Genomic DNA, 20,453 nt, shown 5'->3' with positions numbered 1-20,453 from the left:
AGCGTCCGAAGCCTCGCCCGCCCACCGCACCGCCCACCGCACCGCCCACCGCACTGCCCACCGCCCACCGCCCACCGCCCGTGCTGCTGGTGCTGCTGCCCAGTGGCTGCCACGATGAATGGCGACCTGAGCCTGTCGCAGTCCCTCGGCGGGCTGCGCATCGCGAACCCGGACGAGGACGACCCCGTGTCGCCGCGCGAGGACAGCCAGAGCCAGGCCCAGAGCACCACCCAGGAGGGCGCGCCATCCCACCGGCCGCCCCCGTCGCCCTCGTCGCCCTCATCGCCCCCGTCGCCCCCGTCGCCCTCGTCGCCCTCGACCAGCAGCACCGTGACGGAGCGCCAGAGCCTGAAGCCGCCCGCGAGCTACAGCCACCCCCTCGAGGCGCCCGCTGCAGAGCCGCTCCCCTCGCCCGCCTTGTCGCGGGGCCTCGCGCCCAACCCCCACGGCTCCACGCCGCCGCACTCGTCGTCGCCGCTGGCCCACGCATCCCCCCTCGCTGCCGTCACGTCGTCGTCGTCGTCGTCGTCCACCCACTCGCCGCGCCTCGCCCACCGCCAGAGCATGCCGCTCGCCCACCAGGCCCAGCAGCAGGTGCCCTACCCGTCCTACGCTGCCGCCCCGCCCATGCAGCAGCGGAATGCCCCGCCGTCCCAGCCCTTGGCCCAGCCCTTGTCCCAGCCCATGCGCGACCGCCCCGTTTCGACGAGCATGTACAACCACCCCAACCTCTCCACCAGCTCCACCACCGCCCCCGGCACCTACCGCTACAACGACGAGAGCATGGCCTCGGACATACGGCGCACCAGCAGCTCGCGCGTCGCCCCCAACGCCATGCCTGTCAGAGAAGCCAGCCGGAGAGACCCATACCGCCAGTCGGCCCACATGTCGGCCCTCAACGGCCCGCTGCCCCCGCGGAGAAGCTCGAGAAGGATCCCCATGGACGGCACCCACGCGCCCGGCATGGCCCCACAGCTGTCGAGCTCGCCATACAGCCTCGAGGGTGGTCCGCTGTCGAGCAGCGAGGAGTGGAAAGAAAAAGGCGCGGCCGTCAGCACGCGGCAGGAGATGGACCAGAACGGCCGGCCGATCACGCGCGTGGTCAAGAAGGGCGTCAAGGACTTCAACTTCGGCAGGACGCTCGGCGAAGGCTCCTACAGCACCGTCCTGGCTGCGACAGACCGACAGACGCTGCGCGAGTACGCCATCAAGGTGCTCGACAAACGCCACATCATCAAGGAGAAGAAGGTGAAATACGTCAACATCGAAAAGGACACCCTCAACCGCCTGACCGACCACCCGGGCGTCGTGCGTCTCTACTACACCTTCCAGGACGAGCGCTCGCTGTACTTTGTTCTCGACCTGGCCTCGGGTGGAGAGCTGCTCGGCTTCCTCAAGAAGATGGGCACCTTTGACATTGAATGCACGCGCTTCTACGGTGCCCAGATACTGGACGCAATCGACTACATGCACTCGAAAGGCATCATACACCGCGACCTGAAACCAGAAAATGTGCTCTTGGACGACCAGATGCACGTCAAAATCACGGATTTTGGAACAGCAAAGATACTCGACTTGAAAAAGTCAAACGGCATTGGATCGCCGTCGGGCGATCCCATGGAGGGCGCCGAGACAGACCGTGCCCAGTCGTTTGTTGGAACCGCCGAGTACGTCTCGCCAGAACTGCTGACAGACAAGAACGCCTGCAAAGCCAGCGACTTGTGGGCATTTGGATGCATCATCTACCAGCTCATTGCTGGACGACCGCCGTTCAAAGCGGCCAACGAATACATGACTTTCCAGAAGATTGTCGGGTTGGAGTACAACTTCCCCGATGGCTTCCCTCCGCTGGCAAGAGATCTGGTGGAGAGGCTGCTGGTACTGGATCCCCTGACGCGCCTGCCGATGGAGCACATCAAGGCGCACCCCTTCTTTGATGGCATCGTGTGGGGCAAGGGGCTGTGGAAGCAAAAGGCGCCACGGCTCAAGGCGTACAGTCCGCCACCGCAAGATCCCATCAAGCTCAACGGTAAGCCTAGTCGAATCGATATGCGAAAGTACCACTGACGACCACAGGACCTTCAACCCCAGGAGCTCCAGCGCCCGCCCAAGTGCGTCCCAAACCCAGACTCATCACCGAGCTGCCCCCGCCTAGTCAACTCGACATCGACTGGTCGCCTGTTCTGACCAAGCGTGACGAGCGAATACTGAAGCTCGGCAATTTCTTCATTACACAGCATCCCGCCGGCCATGTCGTCGGCGGCGCGGCCGAGGCTGCCGAAGCACCCAAGAAGTTCTCTCGATTCTTCAGCAGTAACACGATCAAGAAGCGACAGAGACTGGTGATGATCACATCCAATGCTCGCGTACTCATGTGCGCCGCCGGTACAAATGACAAAAAGCTCAAGGAGGAGCTGTCGCTGCTCACCGCTGGCTGCTCGTGGCGGTCCTTCCAGGACTCGAAGGGGTTGACAGCTTGGCTTGTAGAAACAGTACGTCCAAGACGGCCCGCTTGCCGCATTCCACTAACACCACCACAGCGAGACAAGCAGTACATCTTCGAAGACCCAAAGAGCACCACCAGCGATCCTGACGGTAGCAAGTACTCCAGCCAGGAATGGATCGACAGCATCGAGCAAGCGCGAGACTATGCCCTGTCGCAGGCGCCCACCAACGACCTGGCGCTGTCCGAGCTTGGCTCGATATCCACGCCCAGCTCCCTCGGCGGCGACTCGGCACTCGACGGCGTCAACATCCCCGCCTCACGACACGGACATCTCCACAAAGACCGCGGCGACACGGACTCTGTTAAGAGCAGGAAACGGTTCAGCAAGCGGCACTCGAAGAACGGGCTCGCAAACTTCTAGTACAGTTCGCCGGCCCACGAGGTCTTGTCCGTCCGACTCATCCAATGCACCGCCCCGAAGCCTCCTCCGCGTCCACGCTCCACGAGCCTGTCGACAAACTTCTAGACCCCGCTCACACTTCATCGCATACATATTGGACCCCCCACCCGCCGTTAAACAAACGCACCCGTCTCCATCTCTTACCAAGCATCATCGCACCTCTCATCCAGCGATTGGCGTTTCGGTGTCCTTTTTTGTCTTGTTTCGCTACTGCACCATTCTTCTCTTTGGCTTTCTTGATCAACCTCTGTACAGGGTTTCCCGGGCTTTTTTTCTTTTCTCTTTCTTTTTCTTGTTGCATCAGCGGCTGTTGTCTGTGCCGTCACGGCCGCTTTCTTCTTTCTTTCCTTTGTTGATCGCGTGGAAGGAGGGAGAGGAGGACCGAAGAAATGGCGGCGCTGAAGACATGTTCCACTAGCATGGACTCGAATGGGGGGAGGGGAGAGCGTCGCGCCGTTTGTTATTGTTTCTTGTACCTAGTCCGAGGAAAGGCGGGGGTCGATGGACGGCGGAAGGCGGGCAGACATAGACTGGGCCCTTGAACGGGCGTACTGAAAGAACGACCACTAATCGCTTGATATTCCTTCTGTCCACATCCACATCCACATCCACATCCACATCCACATCCACGTCCACGTCCACGTCCGGAATAGAGAACGGCTAAACACCTCTCCCACCCTCTCCCCCAACCAGTCCGTGTCTGCTGCATACCCCCCCTATCGATTCAGCACCCGCCCACACCCACACCTCCTCCTACTGCACACACTCTCTGTACCCGCCCCTCCAAGCACCACGCACCCAACGCGTACCCACGAGCGAGGTTCGCGCCAAAAACTCGACTGTGAAAACCAACCAAAAAATTAATAAAAAACTAATAAAAAATTCTAGACTTTTGTGTACTCGGACTGGACTGGTTATTGGTTCATGGGGTATCTATCGTTGTTTCATCTGCGATATCTGGTGGGTTGGTGGAGTTGGATACGTAGTGTGTAGAAACAGATAAGAAGACCCCATCTTTACATTATTGTAGGCAAGCTCGTGGGTTGAATCGAGCGTGCCGAGTTCATTGAGCGTGTTGATTCCATCGAGCGTTCTACATCCCATCCCATCCCATCCCACCCATCCCATCCCATCCCACCCCATTCCATCCCATCCGCAACACCATGCACGCACGCCATCAACGCAGGCAAGAGCCAGAAAGCAAAGAAGAGGTGGACAGAAAGTACTGAGATTGAGAAACGCCGGCCTGTGTGAATCCTAGTCCGAGTCCGCTGTCGGTGCAGCGCGATGAAATGCCATGTGATGTGATTGATGTGCTGAAATGTGGCGTTCCATCGAAAACGGCAAACAAAGATTCAACAGTACAAGCCCGACTCCAACGCCAACCCAACTCTAACGACAACAGCTACTACAGCACTATACCACAGCAACCACTAGTTAGCTTAGAACAAGCGTCTTAATCGTGTGAACAGGAGAACTTGTGTGGATAGTAAGAGGTGACAAAACTACTGTATCCCCTTTATCTAGCCTTTAATGTTATTGCGTTACTATAGGTTCTATTAAAAATAACAGTAAATAAAGATTTAACAGTATAAGCCTAAATCTAACTCTAACAACAACAGCTACTACAGCACTATACTACAGCAACTACTAGTTAGCTTAGAACAAGCGTCTTGCTTGTGTAAACAGGAGATCTTGTGTGGATAGTAAGAGGTGACAAAACTACTGTATCCCCTTTATCTAGCCTTTAATGTTATTGCGTTACTATAGGTTCTATTAAAAATAACAGTAAATAAAGATTTAACAGTATAAGCCTAAATCTAACTCTAACAACAACAGCTACTACAGCACTATACTACAGCAACTACTAGTTAGCTTAGAACAAGCGTCTTGCTTGTGTAAACAGGAGATCTTGTGTGGATAGTAAGAGGTGACAAAACTACTGTATCCCCTTTATCTAGCCTTTAATGTTATTATGTTACTGTAGGTTCTATTAAAAATAATAGTAAATAAAGATTTAACAGTATAAGCCTAACTCTAACACTAACCTAACTTTAATAATAACAGCTACTACAGCACTATACCACGGCAACCACTAGTCAGCTTAGAACAAGCGTCTTGCTCGTGTGAACAGGAGAACTTGTGTGGATAGTAAGAGGTGACAAAACTACTGTATCCCCTTCATCCAGCCTTCAATGTTGTTGCGTTGCTGCGGGTTCATGGGCTGCAAAAGCATCATGTTGGGATCCGTTGGCATGCCGGCCATTTGCATCTGCATCTGCATCTGCATCTGCATCTGCATGGGCGTTGGCATACCGCCAGCCATCTGCATGGGCATTGGCATCTGCATGGGCATCTGCATAGGCATCTGCATGGGCATCTGCGGTTGCATGACGGGCATGCCGCCCATGACGTTCATCTGCGGCCCGTTGTGCATCATGCTCATCTGCATGGGCATGCTGCTCTGGCGGTTGCCCATGCCTGGGTGCTGCTGGGGCACCATCATGGGGGCCGTGGGCATGCCGCTTCGCTGGTTCATCGGCATCGACTGCTGCGACCGGTTCAGGGCTGGGTTGGCCAACAGCATGCTCTGCGCGCGGGGCTGCTCGGCCGGGCCCAGACCGGCCATTTTGTCCTTGTAGGCCTGGATCTTGAGCGCGAGCGGCTGGTCTTCGTCGTCTTTGGACTTTGTGCTGCCGATGCCGCGGACGAGCGGGTCGGGCCCGGTCATGCCGTAGCTGCTCGCGCGCATGTTCTGCGTCAGGCGCTGTGCTTTGCGCCTCTCCTCCGCCATGGCGTTCCGGTGGAGGAGGCTGCCGGCAGGGAGGTGCGACAGGAGCTGCTCGTTGGAGACCTTGTGCGCCTGGTGGTGGTCGTCGTAGGGATTCGCGCTGAGCACGTCGGCCAGGCTCATCTTGGAGCGGAGGGCTGGACGCTCGCCGGGGTTGAGCATGTCGCCGCGGGCTTCGGCTTCGGCCTTGAGGCGTGCGCGGCGCTGGCCGAGCGTCTCTTCCTCGCCGTCCTCTGGGGCGTCCTTGGGTGCTTTCGGGGTGTCGTCGATCATCTGTTTGTCTCTCAGGCGACGCATGCGCTCGCCGAGCGTTTCTTCCTCTTCGCCTTCGGACTCGGGCTGAGGGGTGATGACACGGGGTATCTCCTGGTTGGTCTGGCTGTCGTAGGCGCCGAGGGTTGCCGTCCTCCTGCTGGCGAGGCCGCCGGTAAGTCGTTCGCGGCGACGGCTCAAAGGCTCGTGGTCTTCGAGCTCGCGCTGGGCAATCAAGCCAAGGGGTCTGTCCCAGTCGTTCTTGGGCGGCTGCTTGTACAGCACGCCGAGGGGGATGTCATCGTCCGAGTCGTCGTCGTCCTGGGCTTCCCAGGCGAGCTGCACCTTCTTCTTCAGGCGCTTCTGCTTCTCCCTCTCGGCGTCGTCGTTGAGATCGAGCAGGGTGCGGTGGGTCGTCATTCGGCCTTCCTCGACCATGGTGACGTAGTTGATGTTGCGCTCCTTTTGCTTCGCTTTCCGTAGCTGCAGTTCGGCGAGCAGGGTGGTGGGCGCGCCAAAGAACTGTTCTTCCTCCTGTTCCCCTTCCTGTTCCTGTTCCTGTTTCTGTTCCTCGTCCTCGTCCTCGTCCTCGTCCTCTTCCTGGGCCTGGTGCTCGAACTCGGGGTCTGGATCGCGGTGGCGGGCGTCTTCCCCGGAGTTGCGTCGCGAGGGCGTGTCGTGGTCGCCGGGACCTCGGGCCTGCTCGTCGCGCTCGTCGAGCTCTGCGCCCAGGCTCATGCGGCTTTCCATGGCCCTGGTCAGCAGGATGTTCATGTCGGCGGAGCTGTTGCGCTTCTTGAGCTTGTTCAGCTTGCCGCCGCTGGAGTTTGTGCTGGTGTCGAGGATGTTGAAGGAGCTGCGCCTCTTGGTGGGCTCTACGAGGACGGGGTCGGTGGCGGGGAACTTGGAGCTCTTGCGCTTGTGCTCCGGGCCGTAGACTTGGTTGCCCACGCGGCCGGTGAAGGGGTGGTCGGTGAAGGGGTGGTCGGTGAAGGCGGAGACGGGGGCGCGGGCAGACGCCTCGAGGATGTTGTCGAGCGCGTCCTCGGCCGACTCGCCCTTGACTTCAAAGTCGTGCGAGGTGCCGTGCTGGTCGAAAAAGGCACTCGCGCGCAGCTGTGCAGGCAGGCCGGCGAAGCTCTGGCGGGCGTTTTTGCTGGGCTTGGGAGGCTCGGTGGTGGTGGTGAGCCAAGGGGCCGACTTTCTGTTCTCGGCCTGCATCTGGTCGAGGACCTGGGTGCGACGTCGTGCAGCGACGTCAGTGGCGGGCAGCTGAGACAGGCGCTTGGGCAGGTTCAGCATGCGCGGGACGGGCGCCGGGTAGAAGACCATGCCGTCGTCGGGCGGGGGCGCGGCGTGGGGCGGCAGGTCTGGGGCGGAGCGCATCATCAAGGACGAAGAGCGGGTGCGGGCGGGGCGTGAAGGGCCTGGGCCGGGGTCGGGCTCTGGCTCCTCGGGGACGGCGTCGGGGGCGTGTGTGCCGTCGAAGTCGTGCCAGAGGGTGCGTGCCTGGTGGGTGGTGTCGGTGGAGGCGGCGGTGGGCGGGCGGTCGGGCAGCTCGTAGTGGGCGTAGGGGGCGTAGGGGGCGTGGGTGTCGTCCTCGTCGTCGTCCTCGTCGTCGTCGCGGTCGAGGGGGGCGCTGTGGCGGATCTCGTGGCGGATCTCGTTGGCAATCTCCTCGTACTTGCGTGTGAAGGACGAGACGTGGCGCTGGCCGAGCGGCGGGGGGCGGTGCTCGATGGGCGTGGCCACGATGGAGCTGGGCGAGGCGGGCGAGGCGGGCATGGCGGCGGCGGCGGCGGTGGTGGTGGTGGTGGTGGTGGTCGTCGTCGTGGGCGTCTCTTCGTGCAGGTGCTCGGGGTGGACGACCTGGCCGAGTCGCGAGGCCTTGCTGCCCGAACGGTGACGCTGCTGGGAGAGGGAGCCTCCGGGCGAGGTCACGTAGCCTCCGGGCGAATACGAGTAGGCGTGCGAGCTGGTGGAGAGATTGCGGCTGCGGCCCGTGTGCACGCGCGCGAGTGAGTTGGCGTGGTGGTGGTTGGTGTTATTGGTGTTGTTGGTGTGGGCAGTGTGGGCAGTGTGGGCGGTGTGGGCGTGGGCGGTGGTGTCGTCGTAGGTGGACAGCGAGCGCAGAGACGAGCGGCGGCTGTCGACCAGCTTCAGCTCCGAGTGCAGGCGGCGGATCTCCTCGTTGAGGTCGGAGCCGGCCTCGCTCATGCGCTCGGCGTGCTCCTCCAGCCGGCTGATGTTGCCCACGTACGCGCCCTGCAGCGACTGCAGGTCGGGCAGCGGGTGGTGCAGGGCGACGCCGGCCTCGTGCGCTGCTGTCTGGTCGGGCGGGGCGGGCGGGCGAGAGGCGGCCATGGTGCTCGACGCGCAACTCTACTGCATTCTGCAGCCACACACGCGGCGGGCAGTTGTTTGGCTTGGGCTGGCCAGGGGAACAGGACACGCTATCGCCCGCGGCACCGAGACAGGGAGCTCCACCTGAACGCCACGCGCGGAACGGGGACAGCCAGAGACAGGAACGGGGGCAGCCAGAGACAGGAACGGGGACAGCCAGGCACTAAACGGGGACCGACAGAGCCAGAAACGGGGACTGCCAGGCCAGGAACGGGAACAGACAGGACCAGGAACAGCAACCGGGATCCACTCGCCTTCCCCAGGGCCCAGTCCAAGAATAGCCCCCGGCCGCCAAGACCACGACCACGCCGTCCTGCTCGCGAACACCCGCAGCCACGACAAACTCCAGCCTGCCTCGCCGCTGCCACCGTTCACGCCCACCCACCGTTCACGCCCGCCCACCGTCCACGCCTACCATCCACGCCTACCATCCACGCCTACCATCCACGCCTACCATCCACACTCACCATCCACACCCCCCATCCACACCCCCCATCCACGCCTACCATCCACACTCACCATCCACACCCCCATCCACACCCCCCATCCACACCCCCCATCCACACCCCCATCCACGCCTACCATCCACACTCACCATCCACACCCCCATCCACACCCCCCATCCACACCCCCCATCCACACCCCCATCCACGCCTACCATCCACACTCACCATCCACACCCCCCATCCACACCCCCCATCCACACCCCCCATCCACACCCACCATGGACGACCCGCCGCCGCCAAAGCGCAAGCTCCACTTCCGCCAGGAACCCAAGAAGAAGCCCAAGACGGACCCGGGCAGCGCCGCCCTCAAGACGGGCTTCGGCGCCAAGATGATGGCCAAGATGGGCTACCGCGGCACCGGCGGCCTGGGGAAGGCGGGCGACGGCATCGCAGAGCCCATCCAGGTCGTCCTGCGCGGCAGCAAGGGCGGCGTCGGCATCGTGCCCGAGAAGAGCGAGCAGCAGAAGCGCGAGGAGCGCAGAAAGGCAGCCGCCAACGGCGAGCACCCTCTCGACTCGGACGACGAGGAGCATCGCGAGCGCAGGGAGAAAGCAAACGCGCCGCGCAAAGCCCGCACCGCCGCCCCGCGGCCCAAGAAGACGCTGTTCGAGCTCGAGGCCGCCGGCATGCACGTGCCCCCCGCCCTGCAGTCCATCGTCGACGCAACCACCGGCGCCTCCACCCCGACCTCGGCCGTCTCCCTGCGCCCCAGCGACGTCGTGCCCTTTGAGAACTCGCTGCAGGCCCGCGTGCGCCGCGACCTCCACCGCTTCTCCGACGCCTTCGAGGAGCTGCAGATCGAGTCCAGCGCCATCGCCCCGCAGGAACAGGCCCTGGAGCAGGAGCTCGACCTGCTCGAGCGCCACGTGCGCGAGATCAGGGACCTCGCCGCACGACTGCAGGCCATGCGCGCCGCCACCTTCACCGACGTCTGCAGCGGCCTGCGGGACCTGCGCGCCGCCTACCCGTCCAAGCCCCTCCACCGCGAGTCCATTGCCCTCCTCCACCCGCACTTCTCCCACATGGTCGCCTCCTGGTCGCCGCTCGACAACGCGCTCGAAGAAGCAGCCGCCGCCTTCTCACTCCTCTCCAACGTCATACAGCCGCGCAGCAGGAGCTTCGCCTCGCCCGCCTACACCCACCCCTCCGATGCCGTGCTCGCACCCACACGCCTAGACGACGAGCCGCCCATCAAGCGCGGCACCACCTCGTCGTACGAGTCCATGATGCTCAAGCTCTGGCTGCCCTCGGTCAGCTCCGCCCTCACCCACTGGGACGTCAAGGACCCCCGCCCCATGGTCCACCTGATCGACGTCTGGCGGCCCGTGCTGCCACCTTTTGTCGCCAAGCGGGTGCTTGAACAAATCACGCGAAAGCTCTCGACCTCGGTCCACGAGTGGAATCCACGCAAGTTCAGGAGGAGCCCGCACACCTGGATCCTCGAGTGGCTGCCCTACCTCCGCCCCGCCGATCTGGACCCCAAGGGCTCGGGCCTGGTGGCCGAGATCAAGCGCAAGCTGCGGCTCGCGCTGCAGTACACGGATCTGTCCCGCGGGCCCTTGTCCGGCATGGAGCAGTGGAGCAAGGTCTTTGGCAAGGCCGAGATCGACCGCATGCTCACCAACCACCTGGTACCGCGCTTTGCCCTCTACCTGCGCGACCACTTCGAGGTCAACCCGCTGGATCAGGACGTGGCCCCGCTCGGCGCTGTCCTGGCTTGGAGGGGGCTCCTCTCCCACCAGACGCTCGGGGAGCTGCTCAAAGCCCACTTCTTCCCCAAGTTCATGGACACCCTGCACGAATGGCTGTCGACCGAAGGCTTCGTCTTCAACGAGGTCGGAGAGTGGATCGCCTGGTGGCGCGAGATGCTGGGAGACGACATCAACGCGCTACCCTCCGTGTCGTCGTGCTGGGAAGCAGCGGACACGCTCATCGGCCAGGCCTCGGAGCTCGGAGAGGCCAGGCTGACAGACCTGCCTGCGCCACGCACAGAAAGCGCCCAAGCCGCGCCCGAGCGGCCCGAGCGGCCCCAGTCCATCCACGCAGAGCCCCCTCGGCCCGCAGCGCCGCCGGAAGAGACGCCCTTCAGGGACCTGGCGGAAGAGTTCTGCAGCGAGGAGAACCTCCTGATGATGCCCCTTCGCGAAGCCCACGCCGCCACGGGTCTCCCGCTGTTCAGAATCACAGCCAGCGCCACGGGACGCGGCGGCGCAGTCGCCTACTTCCAAGGCGACATTCTGTGGGTGCAGAACAAGAAGGACAAGGCGCTCTGGGAGCCCACGGGGCTGGACGAAACCCTCATTGCAAAAGCCGAAGGCAAATAATCGTCTTGCCCCTCCTCGACCTTTTCTCACCCACTCTACACCACCTCACCCACACACACTTTACACCACCCACACACACACACTCTACACCACCCACTCACACCCACTTTACACACACCACCGCGAGTGGCACACACGTGCGTGCAGAGAATGGCAGGGTAAGCTCCCCTAGCCTCTTCACCGGGCTGATATCTCATGCTTGCTTTGGCTAATCCAGCATCCATCCATGCTCCCTTTGGCTAGTCTCATCACCCCGTCGTGGCTAGTGCGTGGATGCAGTCAAGTTACTCTACGTGGATGCAGTCAAGCCACTCTACGTGGATGCAGTCAAGCCACTCTACGTGGATGCAGTCAAGCCACTCTACGTGGATGCAGTCAAGCCACTCTACGTGGAATCAAACCACTCCATGTGGATGCAATCAAGCCACACTTGTTGTCATATCACCTCCTTACCTAAAACCAATCCTTTCTGACCTGGGCCTGCGCAGTGCATGGGGTTTGGAAATGTTGCTATACTTGTTGTTGTTCCTGCTTACCTGAAACCAATCCTGCCGGCACAAGATGTAGACGCAACGTGAAGCCTGCTGCGCCCTGCCGTTTCACACTTCCCACTCGTCCTCCATCTGCAATGCAAGCCACTAGCGCAGTGGACTGAGGGTGTACCCCCTCGCGGAGAATAAAGCGACCAGGAGTCGCGTCCCTCTGTCCACACCTACGCACTACAAACGCCACATCGTGCCCAGGAGATCGCAGCTGTCACACCGACCTTGGCTCCCCATGGCTGCGATTGAACGGGTGTGATGCGTGATTCGCTTAGGCGGGCGCTTACCAAGTGAAAGCGTAAGAATGCGCAGCCAATCGCAATACAGCGTCGACGTGCATTTCCTTGACCTGCAGGGGGAGGCACGGTCGACATGGAACAGGCTTCGTGCATACGGCCCGCTGCTGTGCCGTGGGTTTGCACGCTGCACGCATGATCTGCGAGGTGGTTGGGGTGTAGGTATTTTTGGAGTCGCGCATCTCCGCTTGCAAGATGCTGCTGCGATCCAGTCGACAGCCATCGCCAACAGAACCTTGGAGCGTTCGTCGACAGAGACATGTCATCAGTGGGACGCGCACGACTCACTTCTCGCCAGCCATGTGTCGCTGGGTCCTGTGTCGGTGCCGACTTCCACACTAGCCCCGTCGTGGCGACCCCGCTCCAGCGCCTGTAAACGAGCAGCGACTGGACGCCTTCATGTCGCTCAGGAAACAACCTCTCCAATCAGCACCCACAACACCCATGTCCTGCCATATCACACCTCAGCCGGCCTGAGCACCTTGGCCAGCCGCTGTCCAGATATCACCATGTGTGCCTGCTGTCACCTCTCACACTTCCCTGGTCCCCCACTGCCGGATCCTCCAGTGTCGGATCGGCAGTCCATGGCATCGTCCACGGAATATAACTACCCTCCCGTCCTACGTCTCGAGCTCGAAAGATGATGCTGGGCAGGTCCTTGCCTCCGGCCCTCTTCTCTTTGCTCCTGGCTGCTGCCCGTGCTGCCGCCACCCCATACGACTTCAAGGACAACTACCACGACCCTGCACCGAGCCCTGAAGACGGCCCGCCTGCGTCCTTTTACACTACCAGAGACAGGCAGCGACTGCCCTACGAGATTTGCGGCCTTGTGGGCGGCTACGTTCTAACCGTCTTGATCTGGGGCGTCCTGCTTTTGACGCTCGGGAGAAAGATGAGGCGAAAGGCACTGGACCCGCCACCAGCTTTGGAGTGGGAGCAGGAACTGAAGCCCATAAGAGGCGTCATGGATACGCCCATCAGTCCCGGTTCCGTGCGCTCGGCCACGAGCTGGATGCGCAGGTTCAAGAGGCCCGAGTCGCTTTCTGGAAGCACGCCCGTCAGCCCCGTGGTCCAGAGCCCCATGTCGTTTGACCAACAGGTCCTCAATGCGGACAGGGCGCGCGCGCAGGACGACATGGAGAGGCTGTATGCTGCTGTCATGGACCACGATGCGAAGAAGCATTCGAGGCAGGCCAGCAGGGAAGTGGACGAGCACATGGCACCGCCTGTCGCTCGGTCGGAGAGGAGACGCCCGTCCGCCATCAGCACCACACTCCGAGCCCCCACCGACAGCAGCCCCGTGTCACCCGTCAAAGCCATTTACCCTCCCGACTACAACAACGCGAGCGCGCACTCGCGCAACAGCAGCCTCCGCACCGAACTCTCCCCGCCATCGCCGCCTTCCATTCTCGCCAAGCCTCGACGTCTGTCGAGCGCAAGCCGGCAGGACAAGTCCGCCCGCTTCAACCTCAAGAACCTGCGCATCAGTGGCCCGATCCAGAGCTACGGCGGCGCCGCCCCAGACGACGAAGCCCGCACACCACTGTCACCGCGCTTCTACCCGAACCCCGGCGCGCCCCCCTCACCACCCACCCAGCCCACCTCCCCGACAACCCCGTACTCGCCCACCGAGCCCGCCGAGATCCAGCGCGCCCACAGCCTGCGCATCCCACTCCCCCACCCAGCCCCACGGCGCGGGCCCAGCATGACCATCGCACCCCCCTCCCCACTGCACCTACACACCACCCGCTCCCCGACCATGACACCCACGACGCAGCTCCCCTTCCGCTCCTACCAAACCAGCGACGCCCCTCTCCAATCCCCGGGCATCCAAACCACCGTCCTCGACCGCCGCCCAGATAAACTCAGCCTGCAAACCCCCCGCACCGGCGTCCCTTTTACGCCGTATAGTCCGTACATGCCCTTTACGCCCATCACCCCCGTGACGCCGCATCTCGTCACCAAGCGCGAGAGGAAGGGCAAGCGGAAGGAAGGGGGGCGGTTGCGCCGCGTGCCGGAGGTCGAGCTGGTCAAGAGTCCCGAGGAGATGTTTGGGGATGCTTATTAGATTCCACTACCAGGAGGAGTGCATGTTGCATGTTGCCTACTTGGTATTTTAGGTTTCTTGTGCCTTTTTTATCTTTCCTTTCTTTTTTTCTTTAGGTTTGGTGTACATTATCATGAATCATGACACTAGAGGGTGTGTGGAGTAACATTACTCCTACTTATCCATCTATCCATCTATCCATCCATCTATCCATCTATCCATCCATCTATCCATCTATCCATCCATCTATCCATCCATCCATCCATCCATCCATCCATCCATCCATCCATCCATCCATCCATCCATCCATCCATCCATCCATCCATCCATCCATCTATCCATCCATCTTAGCAAGTAAGCAAGTAAGTAATAAACAAACACGCTGTACAGCCTAAAACCAGAAACTACTACCTTATTCTGTCTTACACGTCTTGCTTTCTTATCTACTTACCTTTACCTTTACTTTTATATTTAGTAAACAATCAGACAGCATTTCTGCATCAGGAAATAGAGGGCTCCCGTTCGGGAAACCCGGGCTCTCGCATAGACAGTTGGCGCTAGCGCAAACGAGGAAACCATTCGGAATGCTCGGGATTGACCACAGTCTTGACCTCGCTCAGCGGCTGCACTCTTGCCTTGCAGCCAACACCTCCTATGACTGTTGTATGCTTTATACTAATTGTGCGGATTGCTTCCCCTGCAACTTAACTAGACAACACTTATACCTACACTTATTTGAACAGTCTTTAGATTGGATGGACACCGCTGCCCATGAGCATCCTGCGGAGATCTATTCCTTTAACTCCTATTGCGCTTGCCCTTTCTGTTCCTTTGCTTTGTCTCTTTGCCTCAAGACGTCAAGCACGTGTAGGAGAGTTTCAAGCAAAGAGTCTTTGCAGCAGGAGCAGCGACTGCAGCGGTGAGCGTTGGTCACTGCTCAGACCTGCTGATATCAGGCACAGTGATAGATAGCTAGACAGCACGGCTGATGGCTAGGTTTCGGCACATGAAGTGCTTTGTGCTTGAGACAATGCTCTCGTGTTGCCTGATGAGGAAGGAATCCTGACCGGTCGCCATGTGTGCTGTCTCCTTTATGGTTTCAGCACATCTGTTGCTTTCCCTTTGAGGCAATGTTATTATGTGTTACCTAATAGGGTGGGAACGTCTTTACGACTTGTCTGTTATTGTGAGGTCTGCTTCCCTATTTTAGCAGGCATGTGCAGACATGGCACGACGTACGCAGCTCGACCGGGTCTGCGTTTGATTGCATGGTCGATCACCTGATACCAGCTGGCAGCCCCCTGAGGCCGAACGTGCAAACTAGATGGAAGGGCGCCACGCTGCAGAGGAAAGGGGTAGCTATTAACATGAACAGCAGCCTGGCGATGATACTTGTCGCGCTGTGGTTGGTGTTGAGAACATTAAAGTGCCCTTGACCCCTATGCAAAGCCTCGATAATGATGCACAACTTGGCTACTTATGCATTAGGTGAGACACATTGGCTTATTTTTCGTCTCGTCAAACTCTACACTTAGTGATCAGCGGTTAGTCCCTAATAGTGTGGGTAGAGTGCAGCCAAACAAGACAGGCTGATATTACGGCTGTACGATTGCGGCGAGGTTCGTGTTAAATACAGTTTGTGCCCAACTCTTACCCCTTGATTGTCCCACCAAGATCTATAAAGGGATGTTATTTAGGCCTAAAGTACTCTTTGTCCTCACGCACAATAGCTTTGAGTTCTCAACAGCCAATTATTTTTAAGCCCTATGATCCCCTTGCGCCCAAGGCAAAGCACAAGGCCAGAGCAAGCCTTATAGAGAACAATACAAGCTCTTGTAAGCTAAACGCCTCACTTATTACAGAAGATTGTGGGGGCAATGAACCCACTTCTCTATCTGAGGTATTAGAGCAAGAGCAGACATGCAATTAAGAACCTCCATTGCACATGTCACACAGCACAGGAAAACCAACATTAAACCTGTATCAGCACTGCGTTGCAGTGGCAGACAGACTTAGCAATCCAGCGCTAGGCTCTTAAGGCATCAGCCCAGATGTAGATGCTAGTATTGCAGCTAGTACTTACAAACAAGAGAGCTTAGTCAACGCAGCAAATATGCCTCTTATTGTGGAAGACTCCGTTGAAGCCTATTCTGGTAAGTGCCGGCTCTGACTCAGACAACAGTCGAAGCTAACTCCTCTCTAGAACCGCTTCAAAACGACTCGGATGCAGACTGTAGCGATGTCATTAGAGTTAATCAGCTTTGAAGATGTAAGAGGACTTAGTTGCACTCTGCTAACGCAAATCTTCCTGTTATAGGGGCGCCTTGTTCCAGCCCTCAACAGAACTTAGTCCACAATCAGTTAGGCAAACGTAGGAAGTTTGCTAAAGGTGTTTGAATAGATGCCGAGCTCGCATCCCCCTTTAAGTTACTAGCCTCCTTCTGAGATAATGATTAACAACGAATTAACCCCAGAAGTGAGGAAGGGCAGGGCGATAGCGACTATGGCAGCAGCAAATCCTCAGACTAAGAGGGTCGACTAGAGCACAACGCGAAGAAGCAGCTGTTGCATGACGCAGTGTCTGTTGCCTGTCTCAGAGTCGACCAATGTAGCACGACTGAAGCCTCAGAGATAGAGGACAGTGCGAACGAAGACGATAGGGTCGGCTCTGAGGTGGGTATGGGTAGCAGATTTGGCTCAGCTTTGATCTATCATCAACATAGCGAGGTGCTGCTGGCCGCGCCTCAGCAGTGTTGTGATACTTCTGTCAAGACATTGTGCTGACCTTAAAAACCCAGCCGTAAGGAACCCTGCAACATCGCCCTAAGAAGGAAGCATCTAAGCTCTGACACAGTTTGATTAAAGGCGACGCAAACTAGCACACATACTAACAAAGATCTAGAACAGCAGCATTATACATTATTAGCAAGTGCTAGCACGCCACATAGTCTAAATAATAATTACAAGACTCCTCTAAATCTCTTTGAGATCAGCAGGATGTCTTTGCATTTCAAACCTAACTCTAATACCGCAATAGCGCATGTGCGAGCTTTGAACCCACAATCCCACGCAATAGCACCAATACCAGGCTTGGAGGCCTTTAGTGCTAAGTATCAGACTGTTTACTAGGTTTAGTAGACACAGGAATCCTGGTTGCTTGTTAGTTTTCGAAACTGCACTACTGAGCCTATATCGTGCACTGGGCGAGGAAGAAAATCTCTAGGTTTTAAGCCAGAGTCGCACATCTCGCAAGATACAACCAGTCTTAAGACAAGCAGTGCTAGGAATAGCAGCAAAGAAGATGACGACTATGCTACCGGCGGTGTACGTGGTCTATCATCACGCAAACCCTAGAAAGAGTCTAACAATTATCGCCTCCTCTCTTACAGAGACAAAGAGGAACTGCCTTAGGACAAGATATTCAAGCATTTCCCTAATCGATCAGTAGGCGCTGTGAGGACACACTACCATAACTTGCTCAAGCAAAAGAAAGTGTAGCGTAAGTCTAGGACAAGATACTGTTACAGATAGCGCTGTCAACATAGGGACCAGAACATGTAAATAAACACCTAATAACAGCTTGTCTTATTATGTCTTATTCTTAATCAGCCTTCTTTGTTCCGAAGTACCTCAAATCTGGACCACTCGAATACAGCGTGGATGTATCCTAACGATCTCGTGAGATGGATAGCGTTGTCGATGCTGTCTAGGAGTACAAAATCAGGGTGAGGGAAGGCTGCTGCAACTGAGTTGAACATACCAATTGAGCTAAATGCTTGCTTGTAATTACTCTTGCATGGGCACACACTCCTATCTTGCAAAATATCAATCGAAAGCGGCACCATAACCCCCCTTCTCTACTACCCCTTTTTTGGATGAATTTTCTCTGCTTACTGCAGCCTTCTCTTTGGCACTTCTATGCCTGTGCTCAGTCTAGACTTCAAACTTAGCTTTTGCCTTTTAAAAACACATAGCCGCTGGTCCAGGACAGGCGATGGAACTATGCATACCCAACTATCTCAATTTAATCAAGCACAGGAGCAGATGGTTTTATAGAACAGATGTTTGGAAAATCTCTGAGCCCTCTTTTGATGATGTACTAGAAAAGCTGAAAGCCCCAAAATAGCGTGTCTGGAATTTGTTAAGTAATTGATTAGCAATGTCTAATCTGCAGTACTAAGTATTCGGTCTAAAGACGTACACGCCCTACTAGAAACCTACTTGTTCAAACACGTAGTGGAGTTCGCCACACAAGTCACAAAGTGAAGCGAAAAGATTATAAGATTCTCGCATAAACGACTGTCGAAGTTGCAGTTAGTCCTGTTTGCGCAGCCAGTGCGACAGTGGTAAGCGCGCATCTGTGTAATCCTGAATCCTCGTCATTGCAGTATTGTGTAGGCCCTGACTTCTGCTCTCTCCGGCGTTCGCAACTATCTGTGAATCTGTCACCCTGGTGATGGAGTCCATCAAGAGTACTCGTCTTCATCGAAATCATCGAATATCCAATGCTCGTGTAGCATTAGACGCTCTTGCTCAGACTCAGCTGCCTCAAGTGCGTCGGCCTTGAGCTTACTTTCACGTTGCTTTATTTCGTCGTACTGATCCAAAGGTACCCATCCTTCGGGGCCGATGCCAATAGCATTCCTGCAAGCTTGGAGTTGCTCGTCTGCCTCCATCTGCACAGCATTCAGGTGCAAGTAATGCTTCACGTCGTCTTCCGAGAAAGTGATCGGGCAAACGGGTTTTGCATCGTTACTCGTGTTCGAGTTCGAGGTTGTCATGTCGGACCAGTTTTGTTCTAACTCGATCAAGTCGGCTTTCAGAGTGATGTTGTCGCCTTCCCATGGAGAGCTTGCGTGATCAAATAGTTTACGTCGCAACGTGCTAAAGTCGCGGGTCAGAGCGTTATAGTGGACTGGGTTGAGTTTAGCCGTTGCCGCGACATAGAAATAATGCAGCTGACGCCGACGTAGGAGCACGACCTGCTCAAATTGTTCGTCTTCACTCATTTCGTCGAAATCATGTGGTAGTTCAGGTGGTATGAGCGACTCTGAGATACTATCGCTGTAATTTTGGAGACTATTTGGTATACCGCATTGGAGGAAAAGCGGAAGTAATGCGCAGTGTTGCCAGTCAATCAGACTAGTAATGCTGAGATCGTCCGAAACAAACACGTTATTGGGTTGGAGATCAGGATGTCTTAGCGTTGGGCGAGTAATTATGGGGTCTCCGTTTGGTATCATGTAAGGTACCGCCTGCAGGTATTTGTCTAGACTGTGTACATGCTCGGCGGGCGACACTTTCTGATAGTTGTATATTTCTCGGCGCAGACGTTGAAATGGATGGAGCGGTTGGCCGTACTTGGTTAAGTATGCAATCTCTTTTTTGGCCCCAGCTGCAAGAACAGCTGCTGGATTTGTAACTTTCAGCCACTCAGTAAACGTCGCCAACCAATAGCAGATTTTGCAGAACAGCCAGCATGTATGGGTTTGGAATGCATGAGTGGTAAAGGGTTGATACGTACATGGTCCACGATCGAGGTTTAATTTCGATCTTTTCCCATACCATAGGCTGAGTCTTGTATCAGGACCAACACAGAAGCTACCGTTGCACGAGGTGCTGGTGGTAAAAACTTCGGCTTTCCTGGTTTCATCGTCCAAATCCTTGGTGTAGTAGAGACTACCGCTTGCCGAAAACGGAAGTGCGAATAGTCGAGACTCTAATTCGACGAGTCGAGTGACGACGGTGATTCTGGCCTTCTCTGGCAGGCTAAACCAGATATCACCCAGATTTGTCCCCCGTACTAGTTCCATAAAGATGTACTCAGTGCCAGCGGGGTTCTCTGACGTAGCTGAGTAACTGTAGATCTTAGGTACTGGTATGCCGTGCATACGGAGAAGGTCCATTGTTGCGACCTCGCTAGCGATGACTAGATGCTTCGGCTCAGTAGCAGGATAAGGAATTCGCCCTACAAGCTGAAAGCCATCATACATTGTTATCAGAAACGTTCGATTAAAGCCCCCTTCGCCAAGCTTCTCAAATCGAGCCACATCTCCTGGGCTTTTGTTGACGGCTAAGGCCGCAAGATGCTTCAGTTCCGAGACGTTGAAAAGCCGTCTTCGTTCTGAGTGTTTGAAGGCGTCGTTCCAGCTTCATCGGTAGTCAGTAACGAGAGTGCGCTCGCGGAAGGGGAGTCGACTGACATCCATCGCCCTGACGTGTAGTCAAATAGCTCAGAGGGTTGTTCCATTGAGCAATCCACGAGAGAATGTATTGACGCTGTGATGGTAGCCTTGGCTGTGAAGGATGAGACCACTCGTGAAAAGTAGGGGTAAGTTGAAGTAATAGCCAGACGGCTATTTAGGTATCGAAAAGACGCCATACGA

At 57.1% G+C, this 20,453-nt stretch overlaps 5 protein-coding genes across 5 annotated transcripts, besides 15 other annotated features; 3 read left to right on the top strand and 2 right to left on the bottom strand.

Moving 5' to 3' along the window:
* Positions 1-17: 17 nt before the first annotated feature.
* Positions 18-80: a tandem repeat.
* Positions 81-114: 34 nt separating this feature from the next.
* Positions 115-2,867, top strand: EKO05_0005711 (Non-specific serine/threonine protein kinase; the record flags this gene model as incomplete). Its single annotated transcript, XM_038939771.1, has 3 exons — positions 115-2,029; positions 2,077-2,492; positions 2,541-2,867. The coding sequence occupies 3 exons, from the start codon at positions 115-117 to the stop codon at positions 2,865-2,867; spliced, it is 2,658 nt and encodes an 885-aa protein (XP_038798728.1).
* Positions 257-318: a tandem repeat.
* Positions 509-530: a tandem repeat.
* Positions 2,868-3,495: 628 nt separating the features above from the next.
* Positions 3,496-3,548: a tandem repeat.
* A 454-nt stretch (positions 3,549-4,002) lies between these two features.
* Positions 4,003-4,061: a tandem repeat.
* A 214-nt stretch (positions 4,062-4,275) lies between these two features.
* Positions 4,276-4,309: a tandem repeat.
* Positions 4,310-5,073: 764 nt separating this feature from the next.
* EKO05_0005710 (uncharacterized protein) lies at positions 5,074-8,313 on the bottom strand (the record flags this gene model as incomplete). The annotated part of the gene is made up of 1 exon (XM_038945806.1): positions 5,074-8,313. The coding sequence occupies one exon, from the start codon at positions 8,311-8,313 to the stop codon at positions 5,074-5,076; it is 3,240 nt and encodes a 1,079-aa protein (XP_038798727.1).
* Positions 5,174-5,208: a tandem repeat.
* Positions 5,235-5,286: a tandem repeat.
* Positions 6,482-6,563: a tandem repeat.
* Positions 7,543-7,579: a tandem repeat.
* Positions 7,711-7,751: a tandem repeat.
* Positions 7,717-7,787: a tandem repeat.
* A 238-nt stretch (positions 8,314-8,551) lies between the features above and the next one.
* Positions 8,552-8,601: a tandem repeat.
* Positions 8,602-9,076: 475 nt separating this feature from the next.
* Positions 9,077-11,182, top strand: EKO05_0005709 (uncharacterized protein; the record flags this gene model as incomplete). The annotated part of the gene is made up of 1 exon (XM_038945805.1): positions 9,077-11,182. The coding sequence occupies one exon, from the start codon at positions 9,077-9,079 to the stop codon at positions 11,180-11,182; it is 2,106 nt and encodes a 701-aa protein (XP_038798726.1).
* A 1,478-nt stretch (positions 11,183-12,660) lies between these two features.
* On the top strand, positions 12,661-14,088 carry EKO05_0005708 (uncharacterized protein; the record flags this gene model as incomplete). The annotated part of the gene is made up of 1 exon (XM_038945804.1): positions 12,661-14,088. One exon carries the CDS (start codon positions 12,661-12,663, stop codon positions 14,086-14,088), a length of 1,428 nt encoding a protein of 475 aa, XP_038798725.1.
* A 159-nt stretch (positions 14,089-14,247) lies between these two features.
* Positions 14,248-14,414: a tandem repeat.
* Positions 14,415-14,416: 2 nt separating this feature from the next.
* Positions 14,417-14,440: a tandem repeat.
* A 4,093-nt stretch (positions 14,441-18,533) lies between these two features.
* EKO05_0005707 (uncharacterized protein) lies at positions 18,534-20,449 on the bottom strand (the record flags this gene model as incomplete). Its single annotated transcript, XM_038939781.2, has 3 exons — positions 18,534-19,489; positions 19,592-20,217; positions 20,271-20,449. The coding sequence occupies 3 exons, from the start codon at positions 20,447-20,449 to the stop codon at positions 18,534-18,536; spliced, it is 1,761 nt and encodes a 586-aa protein (XP_038798724.2).
* Between the last annotated feature and the right edge of the window lie 4 nt (positions 20,450-20,453).

This window comes from Ascochyta rabiei, chromosome 9 (genome assembly GCF_004011695.2).
Source record: "Ascochyta rabiei chromosome 9, complete sequence".
In the NCBI taxonomy this organism is placed as follows: Eukaryota; Fungi; Ascomycota; class Dothideomycetes; order Pleosporales; family Didymellaceae; genus Ascochyta; species Ascochyta rabiei.
This window is presented reverse-complemented; position numbering and strand designations above follow the sequence as displayed.